Consider the following 24,126-nt stretch of genomic DNA (forward strand, 5'->3'; position numbering starts at 1 on the left):
TATCCAGCTTCTCGTCCACTGTCATCCCTAGGTCCTTCTCTGCAGAACTGCTGCCTAGCCATTCGGTCCCTAGTCTGTAGCGGTGCATTGGATTCTTCCGTCCTAAGTGCAGGACTCTGCACTTGTCCTTGTTGAACCTCATCAGATTTCTTTTGGCCCAATCCTCCAATTTGTCTAGGTCCTTCTGTATCCTATCCCTACCCTCCAGCGTATCTACCACTCCTCCCAGTTTAGTGTCATCCGCAAACCTGCTGAGGGTGCAATCCACACCATCCTCCAGATCATTTATGAAGATATTGAACAAAACCGGCCCCAGGACCGACCCTTGGGGCACTCCGCTAGATACCGACTGCCAATTAGACATGGAGCCATTGATCACTACCCGTTGAGCCCGACAATCTAGCCAACTTTCTACCCACCCTGTAGTGCATCCATCCAGCCCATACTTCTTTAACTTGCTGACAAGAATACTGTGGGAGACCGTGTCAAAAGCTATGCTAAAGTCAAGGAATAATACATCCACTGCTTTCCCTTCATCCACAGAACCAGTTATCTCATCATAGAAGGCAATTAGATTAGTCAGGCATGACTTTCCCTTGGTGAATCCATGCTGACTGTTCCTGATCACTTTCCTCTTGTCTAAGTGCTTCAGAATTGATTCCTTGAGGACATGCTCCATGATTTTTCCGGGGACTGAGGTGAGGCTGACCAGCCTGTAGTTCCCAGGATCCTCCTTCTTCCCTTTTTTAAAGGTTGGCACTACATTAGCCTTTTTCCAGTTTTCTGGGACTTCCCCCGATCGCCATGAGTTTTCAAAGATAATGGCCAATGGCTCTGCAATCACATCTGCCAATTCCTTTAGCACTCTCGGATGCAACGCATCTGGCCCCATGGACTTGTGCAGGTCCAGGTTTTTCTAAATAGTCCCGAACCACTTCTTCCTTCACAGAGGGCTGGCCACCTCCTCCCCATGCAGTGCTGCCCAGTGCAGTAGTCTGGGAGCTGACTTTGTTCGTGAAGACATAGGCAAAAAAAGCATTGAGTACATTAGCTTTTTCCACATCCTCTGTCACTAGGTTGCCTCCCTCATTCAGTAAGGGGCCCACACTTTCCTTGGCTTTCTTCTTGTTGCCAACATACCTGAAGAAACCCTTCTTGTTACTCTTAACATCCCTCGCTAGCTGCAACTCCAGGTGTGATTTAGCCTTCCTGATTTCATTACTACATGCCCGAGCAATATTTATATACTCATCCCTGGTCATTTGTCCAGTCTTCCACTTCTTGTAAGCCTCTTTTTTGTGTTTAAGATCAGCAAGGATTTCACTGTTAAGCCAAGCTGGTCGCCTGCCATATTTACTATTCTTTCTACACATCGGGATGGTTTGTCCCTGTAACCTCAATAAGGATTCTTTAAAATACAGCCAGTTCTCCTAGACTCCTTTCCCCCTCATGTTATTCTCCCAGGGAATCTAGCCCATCGGTTCCCTGAGGGAGTCAAAGTCTGCTTTTCTGAAGTCCAGGGTCCATATTCTGCTGCTTTCCTTTCTTCCTTGTGTCAGGATCCTGAACTCGACCATCTCATGGTCACTGCCTCCCAGGTTCCCATCCACTTTTGCTTCCCCTACTAATTCTTCCCGGTTTGTGAGCAGCAGGTCAAGAAGAGCTCCGCCCCTAGTTGGTTCCTCCAGCACTTGCACCAGGAAATTGTCCCCTACAGTTTCCAAAAACTTCCTGGATTGTCTGTGCACCGCTGTATTGCTCTCCCAGCAGATATCAGGATGATTGAAGTCGGCCATGAGAACCAGGGCGTACGATCTAGTAGCTTCTGCGAGTTGCCGGAAGAAAGCCTCGTCCACCTCATCCCCCTGGTCCGGTGGTCTATAGCAGACTCCCACCACGACATCACCCTTGTTGCTCAGGCTTCTAAACTTAATCCAGAGACTCTCAGGTTTTTCTGCAGTTTCATACTTGAGCTCTGAGCAGTCATACTGCTCCCTTACATACAGTGCAACTCCCCCACCTTTTCTGGCCTCCCTGTCCTTCCTGAACAGTTTATACCCATCCATGACAGTATTCCAGTCATGCGAGTTATCCCACCAAGTCTCTGTTATTCCAATCACATCATAATTCCCTGACTTTGCCAGGACCTCCAGTTCTCCCTGCTTGTTTCCCAGGCTTTGTGCATTTGTACATAGGCACTTGAGATAACCCGCTGATCACCCCTCGTTCTCAGTTCTCGCCCCTCCTCTCTCACACGCTCCTGCTCGTGCTTCCTCCCGGTATCCTGCTTCCCCACTTACCTCAGGGCTTTGGTCTCCTTCTAGTGATCTTCTAGTGAAAGAAGGATTGCTGTTCTGAGAACCTCCTAAGCCTGGACAAATTGAATTCCTAGTAGGGAAGGGTGAACTTGTTTTGTTTAATTTCTTAATGTAACTTGAATGCTGTTGGCTTTGCATTTGGTTTAGAAAGGGACAGAAAAATATCAACTGAAAAACAGTGCCAGGAAAGAGAATATCAAATTTGCTTTCTCTAATACATATGTAAGACAAATTGCAGATTTGTACACACAAGTATTCACACTGGAAGTTTAATTACACTGTCATCCACTGTGAGAACAGGAGCGATAGTCTGTGATTAAACTGATCAATCATAACTAACCAAGGTAGCTCAAACTGCTAAAATTCAGAGAACAGTTGATCAAACAAATGTGTAGAAAAAATTCACTGAATACTGTTGAGGTTGAGGAAATAATAATCTGATTGCATATATTTCATGAGAAGAAGAGAAAACCAAATTAATCAGAAAATGTTGCAACTTCTTGTTGAACTTACAAATTAAGTTCAATTTTACACAACAAGAAGTAATGACAGCCAGTGAGTGGGGAAGGTTCTGATCATTTAAGATCATGTGCTAGGCTTTGTTTTAAGCATTTATTGGTTCTTATATTTAGATTTTCATGAGTAGTTTTTAATGCTTTTTTTTTCATTTTATTAAAAGCCATCCTCGATCTAACATGAAATACTAAGAAAAATCCCTAGAAAAATGAATATTTCACACTTATATTACAGTAATACCCATTGGTCCCAACTATGATACTAACTGCTCCACAAACTCACAAGACAGTCCTTGCCTCAAAATGTTTACAGTTTAAGGCTCCAGTCTTGCAACTGGGTCTGTGCAGGTGGAAAAGATCAAAAGTATTCACTAATTTTGGGTGCCCAATTTGAGACACTTAGGGAGGATTTTTTTTTTCAGAGTACTTAGCATTACATAGCACTTTATGTTCAAAGTACCGCACCTATTGACTTCAATTGCAGCTGAGAATGCTCAGCACTTTTGCAAATTAAACCCAGAAATTAAGGAACGAACAATTAATGACCATCCTTGAAGACTTTGGTTCAAGTGAGTTGTCCAGAATCACCTAGGAACTCCGGCAGAAACAGGATTAGAAACTGGATTAGAATCCAGTTCTTCAGGGCAATATTCAAGTGCTTTACCACAAGACCAGTTGTCCAGTGGTTAGAGCACTAGCCTAGGACTCACAAGGCCTGGGCTCAATTTTCAGATATGCCACAAACTTCTTATGTGGCCTTGGGCAAGTCACTTCTTCTCTAGACCTCCATTGTCTTCTCTAGATCACCCGCGACAACGTTTTTGCCCCATCAGGCACTGGGAGCTCAACCCAGAATTCCAGTTGGAAGCAGAGACTGCGGGAACTGTGGGATAGCTACCCACAGTGCAACGCTCCAAAAGTCGATGCTAGGCTTGGTACTGTGGACGCACTCCACCGACTTAATGCACTTAGTGGGGACACACACAATCGACTGTATAAAATTGCTTTCTAAAAAATCGACTTCTATAAATTTGACCTAATTTCGTAGTGTAGACATACCCTGAGAGATGGATAGGAGGATGGGAAAGCAAGAAGGGGATACACAGGAGGGAGTATGGAAACAGGTGTGCAGGGGCAGAGCCACAAAAGTGGTGCAACAAGGGGAGGAGTGGAGTGAGGAAGCATTAAGGAACAGGAATCAGGACACATTACGAGAAATTGGAACCAAAAATAAAATCCCCGGATTGGTTATTGGGGATGCAGGATAGAGGCAGTCTGTGTTAATAGCTGCATCACTATCCCTTACTCAACAGAACGCACACACATTCTGAGTTAGTGTCCTAACTCATCCCTTCAAGGGATTTGACTCAACAACAATAACAAACCATAAACCTCAGCCTAAATGTCTTCTTTGAGTTTGGCTATCTCTAAGGCTTCCCTTCAGGACCCCTGTGTTTGCTCCCCAAATGCCTCTGGCCCAAAGAGACATTCCAGCCCCTATTATGCTCTTGATTAAGTTCACTGGGTCCACATGTTAACATGACTCAAAAGTGACTGTCCACATTTTGAATCCCACCCACCTGAAACTGCATGTGAGGGGAAAGAAGAAATACAATCTTCCATATAGGCCAAATGAAATCAAAGCTCTGCAAGAGACTCCGGAGAGTTTACTCCGTGAGCATTTAAAAAGCAGTTCTAATGTTGTGAGAGTATGGCAACTTGACATTCTGACATCGGTGAAGAAGTTCAGCATGAGATGTTGTCATAAATATAAAGGGAAGGGTAAACCCCTTTGAAATCCCTCCTGGCCAGGGGAAAGCTCCTCTCACCTGTAAAGGGTTAAGAAGCTAAAGGTAACCTCGCTGGCACCTGACCAAAATGACCAATGAGGAGACAAGATACTTTCAAAAGCTGGGAGGAGGGAGAGAAACAAAGGGTCTGTGGGTCTGTCTATATGCTGGTCTTTGTCGGGGATAGACCAGGAATGGAGTCTTAGAACTTTTAGTAAGTAATCTAGCTAGGTATGTGTTAGATTATGATTTCTTTAAATGGCTGAGAAAAGAATTGTGCTGAATAGAATAACTATTTCTATCTGTGTATCTTTTTTGTAACTTAAGGTTTTGCCTAGAGGGGTTCTCTATGTTTTTGAATCTAATTACCCTGTAAGATATCTACCATCCTGATTTTACAGGGGGGATTTCTTTATTTCTATTTACTTCTATTTTTTATTAAAAGTCTTCTTGTAAAACACTGAATGCTTTTTCATTGTTCTCAGATCCAAGGGTTTGGGTCTGTGGTCACCTATGCAAATTGGTGAGGCTTTTTATCCAACATTTCCCAGGAAAGGGGGGGTGCAAGTGTTGGGAGGATTGTTCATTGTTCTTAAGATCCAAGGGTCTGGGTCTGTAGTCACCTAGGCAAATTGGTGAGGCTTTTTACCAAACCTTGTCCAGGAAGTGGGGTGCAAGGTTTTGGGAAGTATTTTGGGGGGAAGGACGCGTCCAAACAGCTCTTCCCCAGTAACCAGTATTAGTTTGGTGGTGGTAGCGGCCAGTCCAAGGACAACGGGTGGAATAGTTTGTACCTTGGGGGGAAGTTTTGACCTAAGCTGGTAAAGATAAGCTTAGGAGGTTTTTCATGCAGGTCCCCACATCTGTACCCTAGAGTTCAGAGTGGGGGAGGAACCTTGACAGATGCTTACTGGTAAAAGATGGCTCAAACGACAAAGAGTTTCCTGGCAGCAGGCTGTGCATTAGAGTTAATCAGAATTTACTTTTGTTGATCTTGATTCTAACCAGAGGTAGGCAGGCAAGCAACGTGATGTAGGTACCCTGAAAAATCCCCAACTACACTGCTGGTGCTTGTGCATTAAGCCGCTTTTCAAGCTGCAGAATGAAACATGCTATGTCTTGTGTATTAGATTAACAGTGAGCATCTGAACATTTTTTACTTTCATTTAAAATATTATCGTTGTTCTGTGGCTTTCCTACTGAGTATATATGCAGTGCATCAGCGCCTTGGGTCCTCATTCTTTCAAGATATTTGTAAAGACATTTCTGACAACCTGTGCAATAGCTCGTACAATTATAAACCAACTCTTGTCTAATCATGCAGTTTACCTAGATGAAAAATTCCTGTAGCTGATTAGTAATCCCAGAATTCACTAATGTAATCTACTGAGATATCCTAGACATGAACATGTGCGCTCTAGCTTTTAAAAGTACATCTATACTTAGCAGGTCTCTGCTGTACCTATGTTTACCTAAAGCCACACCAGAATCCCTCTGACAGATTGATTTGTTATCTGTCACACACACAGGAAGAAGTGATCTGCTTACAAATAATCACACAGGAAAACCACCAGTGACATACATTCATCTTTCAGAAATAGCAAGCGTGGAATCATTACTGGGAAGTTGGATCACCCTGTGGCTACGCACTTCAAAACACAAACCCACATCTCATTGACTTGGAATTTTCCCAGCAGGAAGGCTTAGATTCAAAGAAATAGGAAAAAAAGAGAAAAATTCTGGTCTATGCAGTTCGAAGCTGTAAAAAACGGTATTTGTGGAACATCCTGCAGCTGTTCTCTTTGAGAATCATTCCCTCATCATATTCTGTAGAATATCACCGGTGTTGGTTCTAAACTGACGTTGCATAAGAGTGGTTGACCTGGCCATCTAGTGCATGGGGCTACCATGTGGGGTCGAAGTTTGACATAGAATCTTATCATAGAATATCAGGGTTGGAAGGGACCTCAGGAGGTCATCTAGTCCAACCCCCTGCTCAAATCTTGATTCTTCACTCCACGCTTAGGCTAGCAGAGGTTGGGAGCATGCCAAGGCAGTGCTCCCTAGGTCAGGGATCAGTGTTCGTCCTGCTCTCCTGGTAGTGCCTACTATTTGCACTGGGACCCTATCCTGAGATTCAGTAGAGGATTTGGGTCTTTTTTCTACCATACTGCATGCCAATGTCACTCGACTGACAAAGGATGAAACTGATGGCATTTCAGCCCTCTCCACTGAGACCAGAAATCTCTTCACGGGGTTTTGCATAGCGTGAGTGCAACAGAGTGGCACTCTATTCTGACTGTGACTTAAGCAAGTGAAATAGCTGCTTTCTCATTACTTCCTGTTGTTAAGACTAGGTATGTCAGTCAATAGACTGCATATAAAGACCAACATTTTCAAATGTGTCCATTTACTTTGGATGCCTAATCTGAGATATTAAGGGCCTGATTTTTTAAAGGGACTGAGTAGTCACAGCTCCTATTGAATTCACTATACCGCTTCACAAGTCATCGTATATTTTGTATGGGTTAAGACACTTCTTAATGTATCATCGGGTGGACAGGGTTTTCAACTCTTCTAATCAGATCTATAACATTAATGTTTGGGACAGCCACCCTTCCTTTGACACCTGTTTGAAATTAAAAGGCTATAAATCATAAAGAATGCTATTGTTACCCCACCTGTTGGTTTTCATTTCAAATGGAACCTCTTTTAAATGTACTGGTTTACTAAATTAAGTGCATTTAATGTTACCTTTGTTTGATTTTCTTCCTCCTTTGGCAGTTTCTAAAACTAATGTGTGTATCAACCTTTCAAGGACAAGAAGATAATCAGGTCAGCCTTCAAGCTGTTATAATTGTTCTGGTCTGTGAAAGAGGAAAATAAATTGATATGGATGAGTACTATATTTCTTGAAACGGCCCCTTTCTTCCTGTTTAACAATAAATATGCTAGAAAAAGGAAGCTCGTATTACTGTTCAGATGAGTTCCCATTTATTCATCATGAAGATTTTAACGGTGGACAAAATCGCATTCTAGTGATCAGTGCAGTCTGATTTCCTCCTAAAGTTTGCATACAGTTTAAAAGATTAAAGAGAAATGCAATACAATGCAATAATACATTTTTATAAAGAAAAATAATAGGTTTAATTACTACAAAACATGTAATTATGTAATTACTGAATTACCAGGGTAAGTTCAATACTTATGGTAATATGGTTTAAGCTAAATGGACTTTTTGATTGTTGTTATCTGATGTATGAGGATGGGAAATTTACCCCTCTGAGTCCTTTATTGTTGACACCAAACAAATCAGAGCTGAATTTGTCCCCTATCCTTTAAGTGGGTGCAACTCTGAATTTAAAATTTGTAAACAAAAGTCTTTTGTTAAGCTTGATCATGTATTTCACTGGAGTCCAGCTAACACACAGAATGACATTGCATGGTCTTCACAGAAATTCTACACCTTCCTAAGAAAACCTGCCTTTTGAAAGTCTGGAAAAGAACACTTCAGGCATCCATTTAGTTTCCCCATTTCGCTAGAATCTTTCATCATATATTATCAACCCACGCAACATACCAGCCACCCAAACTTAACATTGCCTCCTAAAATTTGCGTATGTAGACACAGTAGTTGGTATAACAAAATTAAATGGTAACTCATCTGAAAATTGATATCTGAGCTGTCTTAAATTGATTGTTAAACAGTAAGAAAGAGGACATTTGAGCAAATATAGTAACCACCCTTATCTAATTCCTCTCCTCATTTATGCATCAGAAACATTAGAAGTACTTTTACAGGAATAAGGGAAACGCAGCCCTAGACATGAGAGCTGTGCATCTCTTGCTGGGTTTTAACAAACGTTCTCCTTGGTTTCAGTTCACATGGTTTCTTGCCTTTTAATTTGTTTTAAGTTTCAGGTTCATTCAAACCCAGTTGTAAAAGGATGACAAATAAGAACAAAGCTGTGTCTTTTTTTTTAAGCTCTCTGCATTGCTTACGGAGTCACAAGATTTGTGAGGTTTTATTTGACCCAGAAGATGTTTGATGTGACCAGCTATCTCCAGTTTGTTATTAAAACAAAACCTAACCAAGTAATTAGCTAGGGCTAGTTGAAAATGTTCAAAATTTGTAATTTTGACAAATTTCATTATCAAAATTTTAACTACCTAAATTTCAATAAAAATTCTATTGGTTTTTTTTTTTGACCAGCTCTACAATTAAGTTTCAAAAAATCCATGCGTATCTATGTATACCAAAAAGCTTCATGTTGAGATTCTGTTGAAGGGATGTGTGGCCCAAAAGAGAGGTTTTTGTTCAGAACTGCTGGATTCTCTTACAACTTGCAACAGGAAATCAGCAGACTTTTGCATGGGTTCAAGTTTTACTGGGCAATGATTCGCAGTCCAGTCAGCTATCCCCGAGATACTGGAGCCTTGGGATTTCTGTTATTGTTCTGTCTTCTTGGCAAATTATGTTAAAATGAAAACATAAAATGAGATGTTGGTTTGGATACACTATGCCTTTTTTCTTTTTTAAGCATCTTAGCTGATTTTAAAGGGCTTAAAAAGGGGCCACTGGTTCCCAACCCCCCCCCCCCCCATGTCACTCTCTCCTGAACTTTTTATTTTCTTTCTTTTAGTCTATTGTCAGATTTGCTTGTCCCATCTCTTCCTTTCTTCATAGTATGTGTGATGGTGCTTCTGAGCAAGGGACTTGAAAGTGCTGCCTTAGGAAATCCAAATCCTGTGGAGAAAGGTTGAGAGGTTTCCCCACGCAAAAGGCAAAGGTAGCTGTGGGGATTTCTCCTCCTCTTCCTGCCCTCCAAAGCCCCATGTAGGTGCCTCTCTTCTCTCTGCAGCCGCTGAGATGGAGACCAGTTCCACATGGCCAAGAGGGAATGGGGGAGCTAGGGGAACAGCTGAGCCACACATCATGTTGCTTTTCAAATCTGTGGGGGAAAAATGTCACCTCAGCTTCAGAGCAGCAGTGACTCCCACTCTACACTGGGTCTGCTTGTATAGGAATGATACAAGTGGCAATGCCACAAGGCTGGGTGGGAAGACTGGGAGAGGCAGGCTCTCTTCATTATTATGAAAACCTAATGGTGATAGTGGTTGGAAGAGAACTCAGGAGTTCTTGGTTCCCAGGCCTGTGTTTATTTCTTTGGCTGGTGCTGCCTTGATGGTTGGTGTCTCTCCCCCGCCCCCATTACTCCTTCCCCCTCCCTCTCCCCACAAGTCTAAAAAGGAGTGAAGTCACATCCTGACTAGAATAAGGAAGTACCATTCATCTGATGTGCATTCTGTATATCCTGCACTATTGCATTTAGTTTGGGTAAAGTCAGACAACTGCTCCTAATCTGGATAAATCTGAATTTTAAAATGTTGAAGAGAAAAACTTCCAATGTGTCGGATAAGGAGAAATGTCAAAAACCAAAGGTAAGAGACTGTTATATAATAAAAGAGATACTTAACAGTTTGCAGAGAGGGTACTTTTGATGCTTGAAAGGGTTGAGCATCAGTCACTCACTTAAAAATACCATGGGCAATGGTACAGGCTTTGTAGCATCTATGAAAAGGTTGAACAGGAAAATCTGAAATTAAATAACACACGATCGTGCCTCAGGAGCTTCTAATACACCGACCTGTGCTTCATTACTGTAGTCTCCTGGCTCAGTTTGTATACATTCAGTTTAGTGGCTTCAGTTTACGGAATCTTCAGTACAGAACAGCCATTCACACCGTAAAGGGACAGAGCAAAATGTGGAGGTGTCTGCTCAGAAGATTCCTGCTAGTGTTTGCCTAGTGGTGTTTGCCTGCTGAGGTGTTGCTGCTATTTTGACAATAGTCCCCTCTTCAACCTGTGATAAACCCAATGATCTAGCAGGAAAATGTGTGCCAGTGGTGAGGAGGGGTGACGGATTAGCAGGTGTGTTATTTTTTTCCCATTTAAACACAATTGCTGTTTCAGAATACTAAAGAAGGAGACAGCCCTTGGCAAACAATCTTTTAGTCAGCTGCTCTTTGCTGGAAATGTTTATACTTTCAGCCTGAAAAAATATGCTAAGTCAATGATAGTAGGTGACATTGTTCAACTTCTGCAGTCTGAAGTTGGAGGAGGGAGAGTAAAGGCACTTGTAGGATGTATGGGAATGTCCTGAGCTAGGAATTGAGCTTCAATTCCTGCCATTGGGTGCACCCTGGCCCTTCCCAAAGTAAAAAATCAAATATCTTCAGAAATACTTAACTTACCCCATGGGCTCAGGAATCACTGGCAGATATGAAACATGAGACAAAATCTGAAATATCTACCCTTTACTTCAATTTGGTGGTGTCAAAATTTTAGCAAAGGGCCCCTGTGAGCCAGGGTGGCCAGATAGCAAGTGTGAAAAATCAGGCTGAGGTGGGGGGTAATAGGTGCCTATATAAGGACAAAGCCCCAAATATCAGGACTATCCCTATAAAATCAGTACACCTGGTCACCCTACTGCAAGCCCCGGCCAACGTCTCACTGGTCTCAGCAGGATGCCCACTAACATGTAGAACTAACTCCCCATGGGATGGGAATATGCCTCAGCTTGTAACTCTCAGTCCTAAAAGATCACTGAAGACACTTGCTCATCAGAAGCATTTTCTGTTTTAATCACTGTTGGCCTTTCTGTGAGACACCCCCGGTTCTGTGGTCTGATTTAGGGACCATTGAGGTAAAGGAGAGTCTTTCCATGGATTTCAGTGAGCTCTGGATCAAGCCCTTCTTGATTCACATTTTGTTTCTATAGTTATATATTTTATGCTGTTAAATTATTGTGATGCATTTTATAGGCAGTGAATTAAAATAATGAACAGCTAGTTTTAAATAAATGGCACATGACTAAAAATAAAAAATGAGCATAAGAGAATCAGTTCCTTCTCATTTGTGGATGGTTTTGGTTTTCTTCTCAGAGATATTCATTAAGGGCCAAACATGACACCTTTTACTCCTGTGGAATGGTAACTTTCTGAACAAATAGTCCCATTGATTTCATTGGAGCTACTCCTGGATTCCACATGGCAAAGGATGGCAGAATCAGGCCCAAATTAAAATGTGGACCACTGAACAATGGCTCTTAGTGATCAATATAAATTAAATTAAACGGACACGTCCCTATTTCAGTTGACCCGTTCTGCTAAAGAGTTCCATGAACACCTATGCTGCTATACAAATAAATAAATAAACAGTGAACAAGCAAACAAGGAGTTGTAGCCTTAAATCACTTTAATGAGAATGAAGAGCCCATACCTTTAATTTCATTTTATTCTCCAAATCAAATGAATTTTATATTCTCATTTATACCAGAAGCTCAGTAATACCTAGTATAATTGTACTGTTCGTATGTATCACTTTGTCTGCGATAGTATGTAGTTCTAGAACTTCAGCCTGAAAACAGCTTGCTTGTTCTGGGTAAATCAGTCTGTATCCTTTTCTCATCACATTGGCACTCTGTTCTGGATGCATTTCACCCATCTTACACTCACTTTGGACTCTGATTACACCAGCTGCAAGGCAGAGAAGAATTAGGCCCCGTTGTGTGAATGTCTCTCAATGGGAGCATTTTTCTGAGCATCTGAGGATCATAGTATTAAGAATGGAAAAAGAACATACTAACTCTAAATCATTGTTTGTCATAGTGCATTTTGTAACTCTAAGCAAGAAAGTTACCTAATTTATTCAGTGAGCAGTTGGGAAATGTACAGCACGCAGAGCAATGGCTTATGACAAAATCTACAAAATTTCATAACCGATTACCCTGGATAGCTTCCTGGTTACCATGCTTTACCCAGTCAGCAGTCTGTATCTGTTTATGCACATTACAGCCAGTCACTTTTGTCATCATTTACTTTTGCACATTAATTTACAAAATTTCCATTACAATTCCCTTTTCAAATCTTTATTTTAATACAAATGTATCATGCATGTGAGGTCCATGAATAATGTCTAATATATGGTATAGACTGAGATTGTTGAAGGGAAATCATGTGAGGATGGGGTTGGAAAGCCTTTTCTAAACAGTCAGCTGCTCCTGCACTTGGCTAATAGAGGTGGTTGGCCAAGCAAGTGCTCCATAGAGACTCTGGCAGCTGGCCCCCAACTTGTAGTGAGATGTACATCAGAAACAGATTGATAGAGCCAGAAGAGTTCCCAGAAGTCACCTACTACAGGACAGGCCTAACAAAGAAAATAACAGAACGCCACTAGCCATCACCTTCAGCCCCCAACTAAAACCCCTCCAACGCATTATTAAGGATCTACAACCTATCCTGAAGGATGACCCAACACTCTCACAAATCTTGGGAGACAGGCCAGTCCTTGCCTACAGACAGCCCCCCAACCTGAAGCAAATACTCACCAGCAACCACATACCACACAACAGAACCACTAATCCAGGAACCTATCCTTGCAACAAAGCCCGTTGCCAACTGTGCCCACATATCTATTCAGGGGATGCCATCACAGGGCCTAATAACATCAGCCACACTATCAGAGGCTCGTTCACCTGCACATCTACCAATGTGATATATGCCATCATGTGCCAGCAATGCCCCTCTGCCATGTACATTGGTCAAACTGGACAGTCTCTACGTAAAAGAATAAATGGACACAAATCAGATGTCAAGAATTATAATATTCATAAACCAGTCAGAGAACACTTCAATCTCTCTGGTCATGCGATTACAGACGTGAAAGTTGCTATATTACAACAAAAAAACTTCAAATCCAGACTCCAGCGAGAAACTGTTGAATTGGAATTCATTTGCAAATTGGATACAATTAACTTAGGCTTGAATAGAGACTGGGAGTGGCTAAGTCATTCTGCAAGGTAGCCTATTTCCCCTTGTTTTTTCCTACCCCCCCCCAGACGTTCTTGTTAAACCCTGGATTTGTGCTGGAAATGGCCCACCTGGATTATCATACACATTGTAAGGAGAGTGATCACTTTAGATAAGCTATTACCAGCAGGAGAGTGGGGTGGGAGGAGGTATTTTTTCATGCTTTGTGTGTATATAAAAAGATCTTCTACACTTTCCACAGTATGCATCCGATGAAGTGAGCTGTAGCTCACGAAAGCTTATGCTCAAATAAATTGGTTAGTCTCTAAGGTGCCACAAGTCCTCCTTTTCTTTTTGCGAATACAGACTAACACGGCTGTTACTCTGAAACCTATCAGGGTGTGTGTGTGGATAAGTGTTCACTATGAAAATGGTGATATTTCCTATTTGATAGCAATTAGGGTTGCTGTTCTCTGGGTTGTATAGAGGGGGTGCCTGTAGTACTGAAGCAACTTTAATTACCTTCCTACAGTCATAGGCCAGTGGTTTGAGCATTGGCCTGCTAAACCCAGGGTTGTGAGCTCAATCCTTGAGGGGGCCATTTGGGATCTGGGGCAAAAATTGGGGATTGGTCCTGCTTTGAGCAGGGGGTTGGAGTAGATGACCTCCTGAGGTCCCTTCCAACCCTGATATTCTATGATTCTATGAATAGCAAGCACTGTGTGTGTGTGTGTACATAATACACCCAGTCTATATATTCTATGTAATGTGAATGAACAGTCATGTTTTGAGCCAAAACTTCTCATATCTGGTCTCAAAGCTAAATGTTTTCTTTGAAAGTTTAAGAAAAACTTCTTCTCCCTCTTCTGCATTCTGTGACAGTTTTCTGCAAGTCTGCTTAGCAGGGCAATCGAATAGACCAGAGGAAGGGCCAGATCCACAGCTAATGTATACCAGTATAGCTGATGCATATCAATATAGCTGCATTAATATCAGTATAGCGAATGCATATCAGTATAGCTGCATTTACTTCCCTGGAGCTACACCATTATACATCAGCTGAGGACCTGGCCCAGAAACTTGATATTTTCTTCTTTAAAAACTGAAAGCTTAGAAAATTTCAGAATATTGCAGAATACAGAACAGAATGTGGAAGGACCCTACAGTTTGTGAGGTTCATTATATTTTTTTCATGCCCATACATATCTAATTTCTTTCTGTCTAAGTTCTTACATGGCTTCCTATCACTATGGTATCTGAGTCCATAATTAGAAGTGCATCTATCAAGACATATTTCTCTTACTCCCCACCCCCTTCTAGTCAGTGGGGACTGGACTTTGTTTATTTTGTGTTGCTGTTGTTCTAAAATGTCACATTGTGGGCAGGTTAAGGCAAAGAAAAATGGTGGTTTGCATTTAGCTTTGAAAGCTTTGAGCTCTGTGGTCAAACTGATCTCTCTGAGAGTAAACTTCATGGGCTAGTTGTAGAGACAGCTCTGTCTCCTCTCCACACAAGTTTCAGCTACCGCCACAAAAGAGATTAATTTTAGGGCAGCTAGTGAGGAGGTGAGTGGATGCTCTTTACAGAATGTGTTTCAGTGACACAGTTTCAGATTTACATAAACTCTCCCACCAGCAACCCCTCTGCCTGTCCCTGGACAGGGAGAAAGTGCGTGGTATCACAAAGGGCTTTGTTTAGAGCCTGGACCCTGAAGTCAACAGGAGTCTTTCCACTGACCTCAGTGGGCTTTTGATCACTTCCTTTAAACTCTGCTATAATCTTAGTAGGCACCAACTGTCTGTGCTCTGAAGTGATTTGTCAGTCATTTAGAATAATAATTTTGATTCCCACCCCTCCCCACCCACAGACCCACTCTCTGCCAAACCTTGAAAAGGGGCTATTCACATGCAACTGGTCAGACTTCAGCTGTATTTGCTATCCTGGTGCAGGGGAAGGAAGGATAATTTCATCAGAATGCTTCTTCAGGACCTCACATTCCAATGCCATGCACCTTGTGCAGTCTCATATACTTGTGCAACATGAGCGTAAAATGCTAGCAGTGTTATTAGGCAGTCTTTTACATCCACTCTGTACTTGCTTTGCCCAGGTGTACATGACAGCACAAGGGGAAGATAGTGTGTATTCTGTACTGTAACATAGCTTATAAAGTGCACAGAACTGTAGATCATAACTAGTCCATCTCTTGTTTCTGCTTCTGAAATTTATACAGTTAGGTAGAGAATGAAGGGATTCCTCTTGCTTCCACTCCAATCTGAAGCAAGCCTTACCTTATACCCTTTCCTTTGGACTTGGCGGAAACAAGTTTTGTCTTATATATTTATTTAGGATTACAGCTGCTCCAGCTTTATGTTAAAGCTAGAAGACATTTTGTTGTTTCATTCTGTTTTCAAATATGCTTCACCTACATGGTGCATGAACCTCCACCTATACAAGGTGTGAGACCGTACAGAATCATGAAGAGTATATTTTCCCTGTTTATCTCAACATTTGTTCAAACTGCTTAATAAAGTCCCTCTGTGAGCTTCTTTGCAGGAAACACTGATATTATTAATTTTCAGAGCTCGAAAGGTACATATGAAATAACATGGCCAATCTGATGTGAGCTAAAATATTTCACCGTAAAGCTATTGTACTCTAGCACTATATCACGCCAATAGTTTCCTTCTTATACATTTTGTTGAAATCCTGGCCCCAGTGTAGTCAATGCCAGATATTTCAATGGGATCAGGATTTCATCCTTTATATGTGTTCTTGATGTAGAGAGTGATGCTGCAAACACTTACATAAATAAATTTGCCCACAGGAGTGGACTCATTACTCACATGACTAGTCCCGTAGAAGCTGAAATATTTATTTGCATAAGTGTTTGCAGGATCATGCCTGTAGTGTGGGCAGATGTTAAGCAAGCTTCCGGGTGCTGCTTTTTCTCCTATGGCGATTTGAGCAGCACTCCGTAAGGGGAATACTGATGAGAGAAAAGAAAACCCAAAATAAAGGTGCAATAAGTCTTAGCACCCAGAATAATTCAAGTCATAATTAGAACTTCATAGATACTAAGGTCAGAAGGAACCATTACGATCATCCAGTCCGACCTCCTGCACAACGCAGGCCACAGAATCTCACCCACCTACTCCTGCGAAAAACCTCTCACCTATGTCTGAGCTATTGAATCTGTAGACTAAGGTCTGCAGTGTAGAGATTGTTCAGAGTTAATGAATATTAACTAGGGTTTATCCTTGAGTAGTCGAAGCTCAGATTTTTAATGTTGGTTCAAAGATATAGCCTGATATGGTTGTGGAAATAGCAAGTTTTTATATGTTTTTTTCCAAAATTTCGAGTGCATAAATGAGCTCCTGCTCATGTCACGGATGCCAATTTTCACAACCATGACTGAAGTGGTGTTCGTTTTAATTTGCATTTCATTCTAACAGTGATGAGAGGTGATGAACTGATGATAAGCTGTTTTTGCCACAGTACCTGCTATGCAAATTTATGCTTGTAGGCAAAAGGGACACACAGTTCTGCCATTAAAGGTCTTTCCTGTGTTCCCTCTTGTGGAAAGACTTTGTCAAAATACATTTGAAATCTGTAAAGTAACCAGAAAGAGAGGATATCTGGGATGTAATTTTAAAGATTTGGTTTATAGTGGAAATACCTGTAGGCCTTATCAAAAGAGGCTCATGTAAAAAGTATGTTTGAAATAATGAAACGTATAAGTGTGCCTACAAAAGATTGCAGGTGACATTTCAGAGGGATATTTCCTATTTCTCTCAGGCTTTATAAAACCTAGAACAAGCTTAGAGGGAACCATTGGTGATTTTTTTTCTTGCTTGCATGGAAGGCTCCACAGCCAAAACCCTACTACTTTTATCTCTAATTTTTGTCAGTTATTGGTATAAGTACCATTTTTTCACTGCCAAGAGAGCATTTTTTTTTGCCTTTCATCAGAGGAATATTTAGCAAGTTGTTTTCCGTGATGTTTGTCCAGGAGCAAGATGGGCTTTGAAACCCTGAGGTGCTACTCTCTCCCCAAAGGGTAAGACTCTGATCCTATGATGAGATAATAAGGCCCCAGTATGTCCAACATCCCCATATGGATGCTCCAGTCAGAATTTAGGTGTGTTGAATGTTCATGTCACATGCCTGGATGCTCTAAAAGGGCCATATTTGAAAACTGGGTTCTCCATCAGACATACACATGTGCACACACTCATAAGCACAGGGGGGCAGATACTCAGCTGATGTAAAAGAGCTTGCTTTACTGAAGTCAATGGATGTACACCAGCTAAAGATCTGCCCCAATATCTGTTTTTCTTTCATTAATTGTATAGAGCATTTGACTAATTGCAATACTGTATTTTCAGGTAACACCAGATGCCTCTGAACCAAATGTGAATAAGGTGTCTGATTCCTGTAAAGTAATTACTTGAAAAAGGATTGTCTCTTTTGGGGAAGCAGTTGTGGCTTACAGTTTTTTGTATATGACAGCACTCTGCCAGTAATCTGTATCAGAATATTCATAGTTCAGTTATCAGACCTGAAGTAATTGATGGCCAAGTTTAAGCAAGCATGGAATGGTATGAATGAATTAGCCAAAGACACCATCCATTATTGTACATACTGATTTGTCATCATGAGCTGATAAAAATGTTTCATGACTATACTGTGCATTGTCTCTCTGCATTGGATCTACCCTCTTCAAGTCCAGAAGAGAAACTAGTGTGCGATAAGTAGTGTAACTCATATTCTGCTGTGCAGAGCTTGCTAGCACACAAGATGTTATCGTTTGCATTTGCTAGCTAGAAGTGAGTTAATTAAGATACTTCATTTTGGGCTCTGAATCCCCACGGACTAGGGGGAGAGTCTCCATGTGACTAATAGTGTTAATCCTCCTATATAATTGACTCAACTGGTATGAAACCCACTCCTGGGACTGTGACAGATTGTTTGGACTGGAATGACAGGTGAAACCAGTGGTAGCAAGTTGAATGGTTCTGGTCACTCTGTCCTCACATCATCTCCTTAACTGTGGTTTTTGAAAGTGGAGCGAAGAAGAGGAGGAAAGGACAGTGGGGCTGCTTTGGCTACTAATAGCAGTATTTTTGTTTTTATCAAACTGGCAACATCAGCATTTTTGCTGTGGACCAAGACATAGATGAGCTGATGTACATTCTCAAGGTTGTGTCAACAACACAGCAAAAAGTCTCTGAACAATTGGTAGTACAAAAATGAGTGAAGGCTATAGAAATACATGGCGGGGGGGTGGGGGGTGTTATAAGAGGTGGAAGGTTTATCACCAGATGCCAGATTGTCTCTCAGAGGGGCAACCTGGAATATTTCCCATTTCATTTACCTTTTCTCTTTCTTCATCTCTTCTTCCCTTCTAGAAGGATTATTATGAGTCTTCCTCCTCCTAAGATTGATCACTAAAGTTCAGAGTCTAGCAAAAATGCTGGAGATTTAAAGCTTCTGCTGTCACCAATGCTGCTGCTCTAGATGCTTATATTATTATACATAATATACCCCATCCTGCCAATTCTGTAGCTTTTGTTATCTCTGCATATTTCCTTGGTTTGTTCCATGGATGGGGAGAAAGAGGAAAGGGTGGTTGAATACAATATAATTTGACGATAAGAAGGGCTGGCCTTCACACATCATTCTCATTTGAATTGAAATGAAATATTTTTTTTAAAAGATCAGTTACCATCCTCTGACTAAACACCACTCCTAATATGTGGAACAGCTCCTTAGGGTGGGGTGTTGAGTCAGAGCCCACTCCTCTCCTCTAGCAGTGAATCTCCACTGCTGGGCGGGGTGTCACACCCAACATGGCACAGCCAGCCCAGCCCTCACTCTACGCTGAAGAAGAAATATGGAGGGACCTCCTGATGCCATACAGCATCACGTCACCTTTATGGAGAAGCCAAGCAACTCACCGCCTTTTCTTTCCAATCATGCCTGAGTCGCATTCTCATCTTCATGAGAATAACAAGGCAGTCCCACTCTCCCGTCCTGCACTGGTCTCACTTACAGCTTCATGAGATGACTGGATGGCCTGGTACCTATCTGGTGCTGCAGGAAGCAGCAATTCCCTCTATTGGGTCTTGCTGATCTCATTTAAAAGGTGTTCCAGGATTTATGCTTTGGAATACTGAATGGTAGGGTGAGATGATCCCAGAACATGGAATTCTATGTTGGATTTTTTTCTTTGAGGATTTCTTTTGCTTTCCTGAGCCTGAAAGATTATTGTAGGAGTGCCACCCGACAGAATGGTCATTGTTAAATGAAGGGAAAACTACAAACGAGACTGTTCCCTTTTCATTATGTTTGAGACAGAGATTATCACAGACAGTTATCCTGGGTAGTGAGATGAAGAAATCAACTTCACTTAGCAACAAAAAAAGTAAATGTGTGAAGCTGAGATGACAGGATGGTTGAGAGAGCTGAAGGAACTTGCTGGGTCAACTTCCTGCTGCTTTGCACCATATGTAGCCAGCTGCACCTGTGGAAAGTGGGTGTTAAGCTTTATCACTCCTGAATTGCATCCACTCTCCGCTGCTGAGCTGTTTCATTATGCAAAAGAGTGTTGCTCGCTGGCTCTGAGAGATGAGGTGTAAGGTAAAAAGGGGTGTAGCTGAGAGCCAAAAGGAGAAACAGTTAACAAAAATCTATACTGAACTGAGTGACTCAGAGCCTGGGTAAAGCTGGTGAAAGTGGCTAACTATTGCAACCATAAGGGGGGCTCTAATCACAAGTGCAAAGCTGGACTTTGCTGACATCCCCCAATGAGACATGCTCTTCTTCAAGCTCTCATCTCTGTAATTACTTCTTTTGTACAAGATTATTGCCTGTCGCACAGACAATGGCCTGTTTACCTGTTTGCATGTGTGCAATATTGGAAGACCATGGATGCAGCATACAAAAGTCACATAAGACTTGTGCAGACAGCAGATGTGAATGAGGAGAAAAAGAGACAATGCAGCTGAGCAAATTATTGGTTAGTAAATCAGTGTCCCCCCCACACCCAGCTAGTGCGTGGCAAGAGTGTGCAAGGGTCTTGCCAGGCGAATACCTTGGCGCTGCACTAGCACATGCTTTCGGGAACTTCGCAGTGTCTGTGCCGTGTGAGAGATTTCTCAGAAGGGCATTGGTTCTCTGCAGATTGCCCAGCAAGTGCTTTTGTAGCTGCTCTGCTCATTTTCACAAACAGACAAATAAGATCCTTTCTGCCCTCATGTTACACACCAAATTCCCTGAGCAGCAGTGACAGGATCGTCAGTTCAAGGCTTACAAGACCCCGGTGAGTGGCTGCAGCGGAGGTGAGAGACTGAACAGGAGTGTGTACAGTTACTAGACTCATAGCTTTGGCTCCACCCATTGCCCAAAAGAGCTCCTGTGTGTATCTGCGCAGTTCTGGTGTAAAAACTACTGGAGAGAATCAGGATGGTGTAACGAATTCAATTAGACTAGACTTCCTCGTGAGATTGCAGCTGTAGTACTTAGTCTATTACAAGCTGCCCAGAATCAAACCTATTGCATCTTTCATGCCAAGAAATGTTCCTAGGCAGTGCTAAATGACTAGGATGCTATTAGCTGGATGTTCTTTCTGAGCCTACTTAATGATCCAAAGCCTAACATGTACTCTATGAACTCCAGTTCCCAATGATCAGTTTTCAAAGTCCAAAGCCTGTGACCACGTGCATACAAGTACCACATACAATTAGTGTATCATTGAACCCTGTGCCATTTCAATGAAACATAATCTGGTCTTCACTATACAGTAGTCAAATATTAGCCTTCAGTAACAAAGTGTAGTCTTTTTTTTTCTTTTTTCTTTTTTTGGTTTGTTTCATCATTTTCATAGGTAAAATAATGAAAATTGATTGCCATATAGATTTGCGATAACTCTAACATTAACAGTGACTGATAATAAATATTGGTTCAAATCCTGCCCTCAAACCCATAAAAGTGGTTTCAGCTACTGTTGCTAAAGATTGATTAATAAAATTGTACTCAGTAAGTTTGAGTGGATATAATCAAAGAACAAATTTGTTGGTTGGATATATTTCAATATATCTTATCCTTCAGTTGTTTTAGGCTCTGATCTTTAAAGGAGCTCCATCCAAGCCCTGGGGTCTGATTGTGTAATGTTTTCTGCAGGATTGGGCCCTTCATTAGCAGTGACTAAAGTCTTTTGTTTGATTATGCTGAACAGTTACTTTTTGTGTCTCAATAAACAGGTTCTAATTACAGTTATTTATCATAACAGACTACTAACAAGTTTCCATTAATGCATAAGTTTCAAAACATACTATTAACAAATCAATTAACTTGGTATTCTCCTATACATTAAGTACCTTTACAGATTTACAATCTGCTTTAACAGCCAGCAGTGAACTAGAAACAGAGATCCAATAATATCTGAAATAAATTTCCCCACCTTGTCCCCAAAGATTGAAAGATCCCTGGATTCAAATAGACAAAGCCCTTAATCCTAGATTTTTTTTTCCAAGCACCAGTCTGCAACATCAGCACAAACTGCAACATCAGCACAGTGCTAGTGGCTTCCAAAATGTCTCCTCCAAAGATCCTAAGAAAAGATTTACTCATTCTTTGCTCATTCTTTACTCATTTAGGATCACGTATTGTATATTTGCCCCACGTAAAACTGTCACTCTCTTACTTTAAAAAAAAAGTTTAGGTTCAAGAATTCTGGTGGAGTTAGAGGCTGTCTGAGATGGGAATGTTTATAAGCTCTATGATATTAACTGCAGCACTCAACCTCAGGTGACATAAAGCATGCAAAAAAGAACTTTCTGTCAGTTTTATTATTTCTAAAAAGGTTCCCCTTGAAGGAGAAGAGTGACCTTGCTCTGCTGAGCTGACATATGCCACTGAATTAATAGCTAAGCTTTGCTGTAGGGAAGCTTGCAGAAACATTACAACTCCAGTGGCTGAGTTTGCTGTGAACATTAATCAGGTAAACCAAAATGATGCTTCAAACACTCATTTAAAAGTAATAAAAACTCTTCTTTTTTTTAACTTCCTTAGAATTAGCTTATTGTTGGTCATTACTTGTGGTCAAGGATATTGCTGCAGTAAAACCTAGCTGATTGGTTTTAAAAGTTTCTTCACTCTTCTAAAACTGAGCAAGCTTGGAGGACAGTCGCCTCTGACAGCGATGACTTGGGGTTACTATTTAATATCAATCCCCACTGGAAGCTTTAGCAGACGGAATTTTTTCTTGCAGCTTCCTTCACCATTAAACTATGTTTTGATAATAAGGGATGTAAAAACCTGATTGTGTTCTCAGTAAAGTCAATGGAGTTTTGCTACTGGCTGCGTTGGGAGAAGGATCAAGCCAATTTGTCCTGTGCATGAGTGATGTATAAAGTGTGCAAGGAGGTAATTAGGGGTAGCATGCAAAGTGGGGGGAATAAGTTGCTCTGGCCCTCCACCGCTCTTGAAAGCATCAAGAAATGATGTCACATATGTAGTATCATTCTGAGGCACAATTTTACTCACCTCTTCCTGTTGTGTACAGTTATATAGGTATTTAATGCCTCTAGTCTCAAAGGGCTCAATCCTAAAAACACTTAAGCGTGTGTGTAATTTTACTAACATGAGAAGTTGCATTGTAGGACCAGGGCCTAGATATGTTTTACATAAAACATTTTTTATGTTTTACATAAAACAATCCCACTAGATAAATAAGTTTAGGGAGGGTTTAAAAACCCAACAAGCTGGTTCTTTTAATATGTGAGGATATTTGAATTGCTCTGGATCGGGAGGGGAGGGTTGCGGGGGGAAGGAACTCACAGGAAAGAAGGAAGTTCATATTTAAGGATTAGGGACCAAAACCCGGATCCTCAAAGGTATTTAGGTGCCTAACTCCCCAGTGGCTTCTAATTCCCAATGGGAATTAGATACCTAAATAACCTTTGAGGATCTGGGAACTTAGGCACCAATACCATCAAGGATCTGAGCCGAAATCTGAAGTTCTTACCAAGTGTTTAACCAGTCTTTACTCAGGCAACATGTTCCTTGACTTCAGGAGACAATTTTGCAGAGGAAGGGGTTCAGGACCTGTCCCTGGATGTTTTTTGCACATGTCTAAATGAAGGGCGAAAAGGGTAATGGTGAGGTAGATGTGCCCATCATAGCAAGTCCTGAGCTGTCAGTTTCATAGCTCCTGTGAGTTGGTCACACATCCTTAACCTTCCTTTAATGACATTTTCCTTTTTGTGTTTTTGTGTGCTATTCAGAATAGTTTTTTAATGAAACAGCAGAGAAAGAATTGTCAGAATTCCATAATTATTGCAAATACATGGGGGTGCACTGCATACACAGTCTCAGCCAGACTGCCAGGTGTGCTCAGCAGATATAAGCGCCTGTTTTTCTGGATGGGAGCTGTGTGGTGCTATGTACTTTTCAAAATCTGCCTGTAGCCATACTACTTCTGAGATAATGTTGCTACAACAATTAGTGTTTTCTGGCCTCACAGATCTGTTATAACTTGTTTAAAACATTTTTTGCAAGGTGAAATTTGCTATTAGTTTAGTCTTTCCCATGTGCTTGGCATTAGCCTGTAGGAAGATGGACCCCAATCCTGCAAGCTCTTATGCCCCTGCTTAACTTTAGAAACATAAGAATCCCTGTTGAGTGAATGGA

At 41.4% G+C, this 24,126-nt stretch overlaps 1 protein-coding gene across 3 annotated transcripts in view; it reads left to right on the plus strand.

Moving 5' to 3' along the window:
- The window catches only part of LOC140894896 (SAM domain-containing protein SAMSN-1-like), a 67,925-nt gene that overhangs the window by 18,604 nt on the left and 25,195 nt on the right, over positions 1 to 24,126 (plus strand). Inside the window, exon 1 of one of the 3 annotated variants that reach the window (XM_073303775.1) lies at positions 9,917 to 10,065. The exons of the other annotated variants lie outside the window; for them this stretch is intronic. Coding sequence (XP_073159876.1) covers positions 10,009 to 10,065 — 57 coding nt within the window. The 5' untranslated portion in view covers positions 9,917 to 10,008. Of the gene's footprint in view, positions 1 to 9,916; positions 10,066 to 24,126 lie in introns of those variants that run through there. 3 annotated transcript variants of the gene reach the window in all.

The sequence above is a fragment of the Lepidochelys kempii genome, chromosome 1 (genome assembly GCF_965140265.1).
Source record: "Lepidochelys kempii isolate rLepKem1 chromosome 1, rLepKem1.hap2, whole genome shotgun sequence".
NCBI classification, from domain to species: Eukaryota; Metazoa; Chordata; order Testudines; family Cheloniidae; genus Lepidochelys; species Lepidochelys kempii.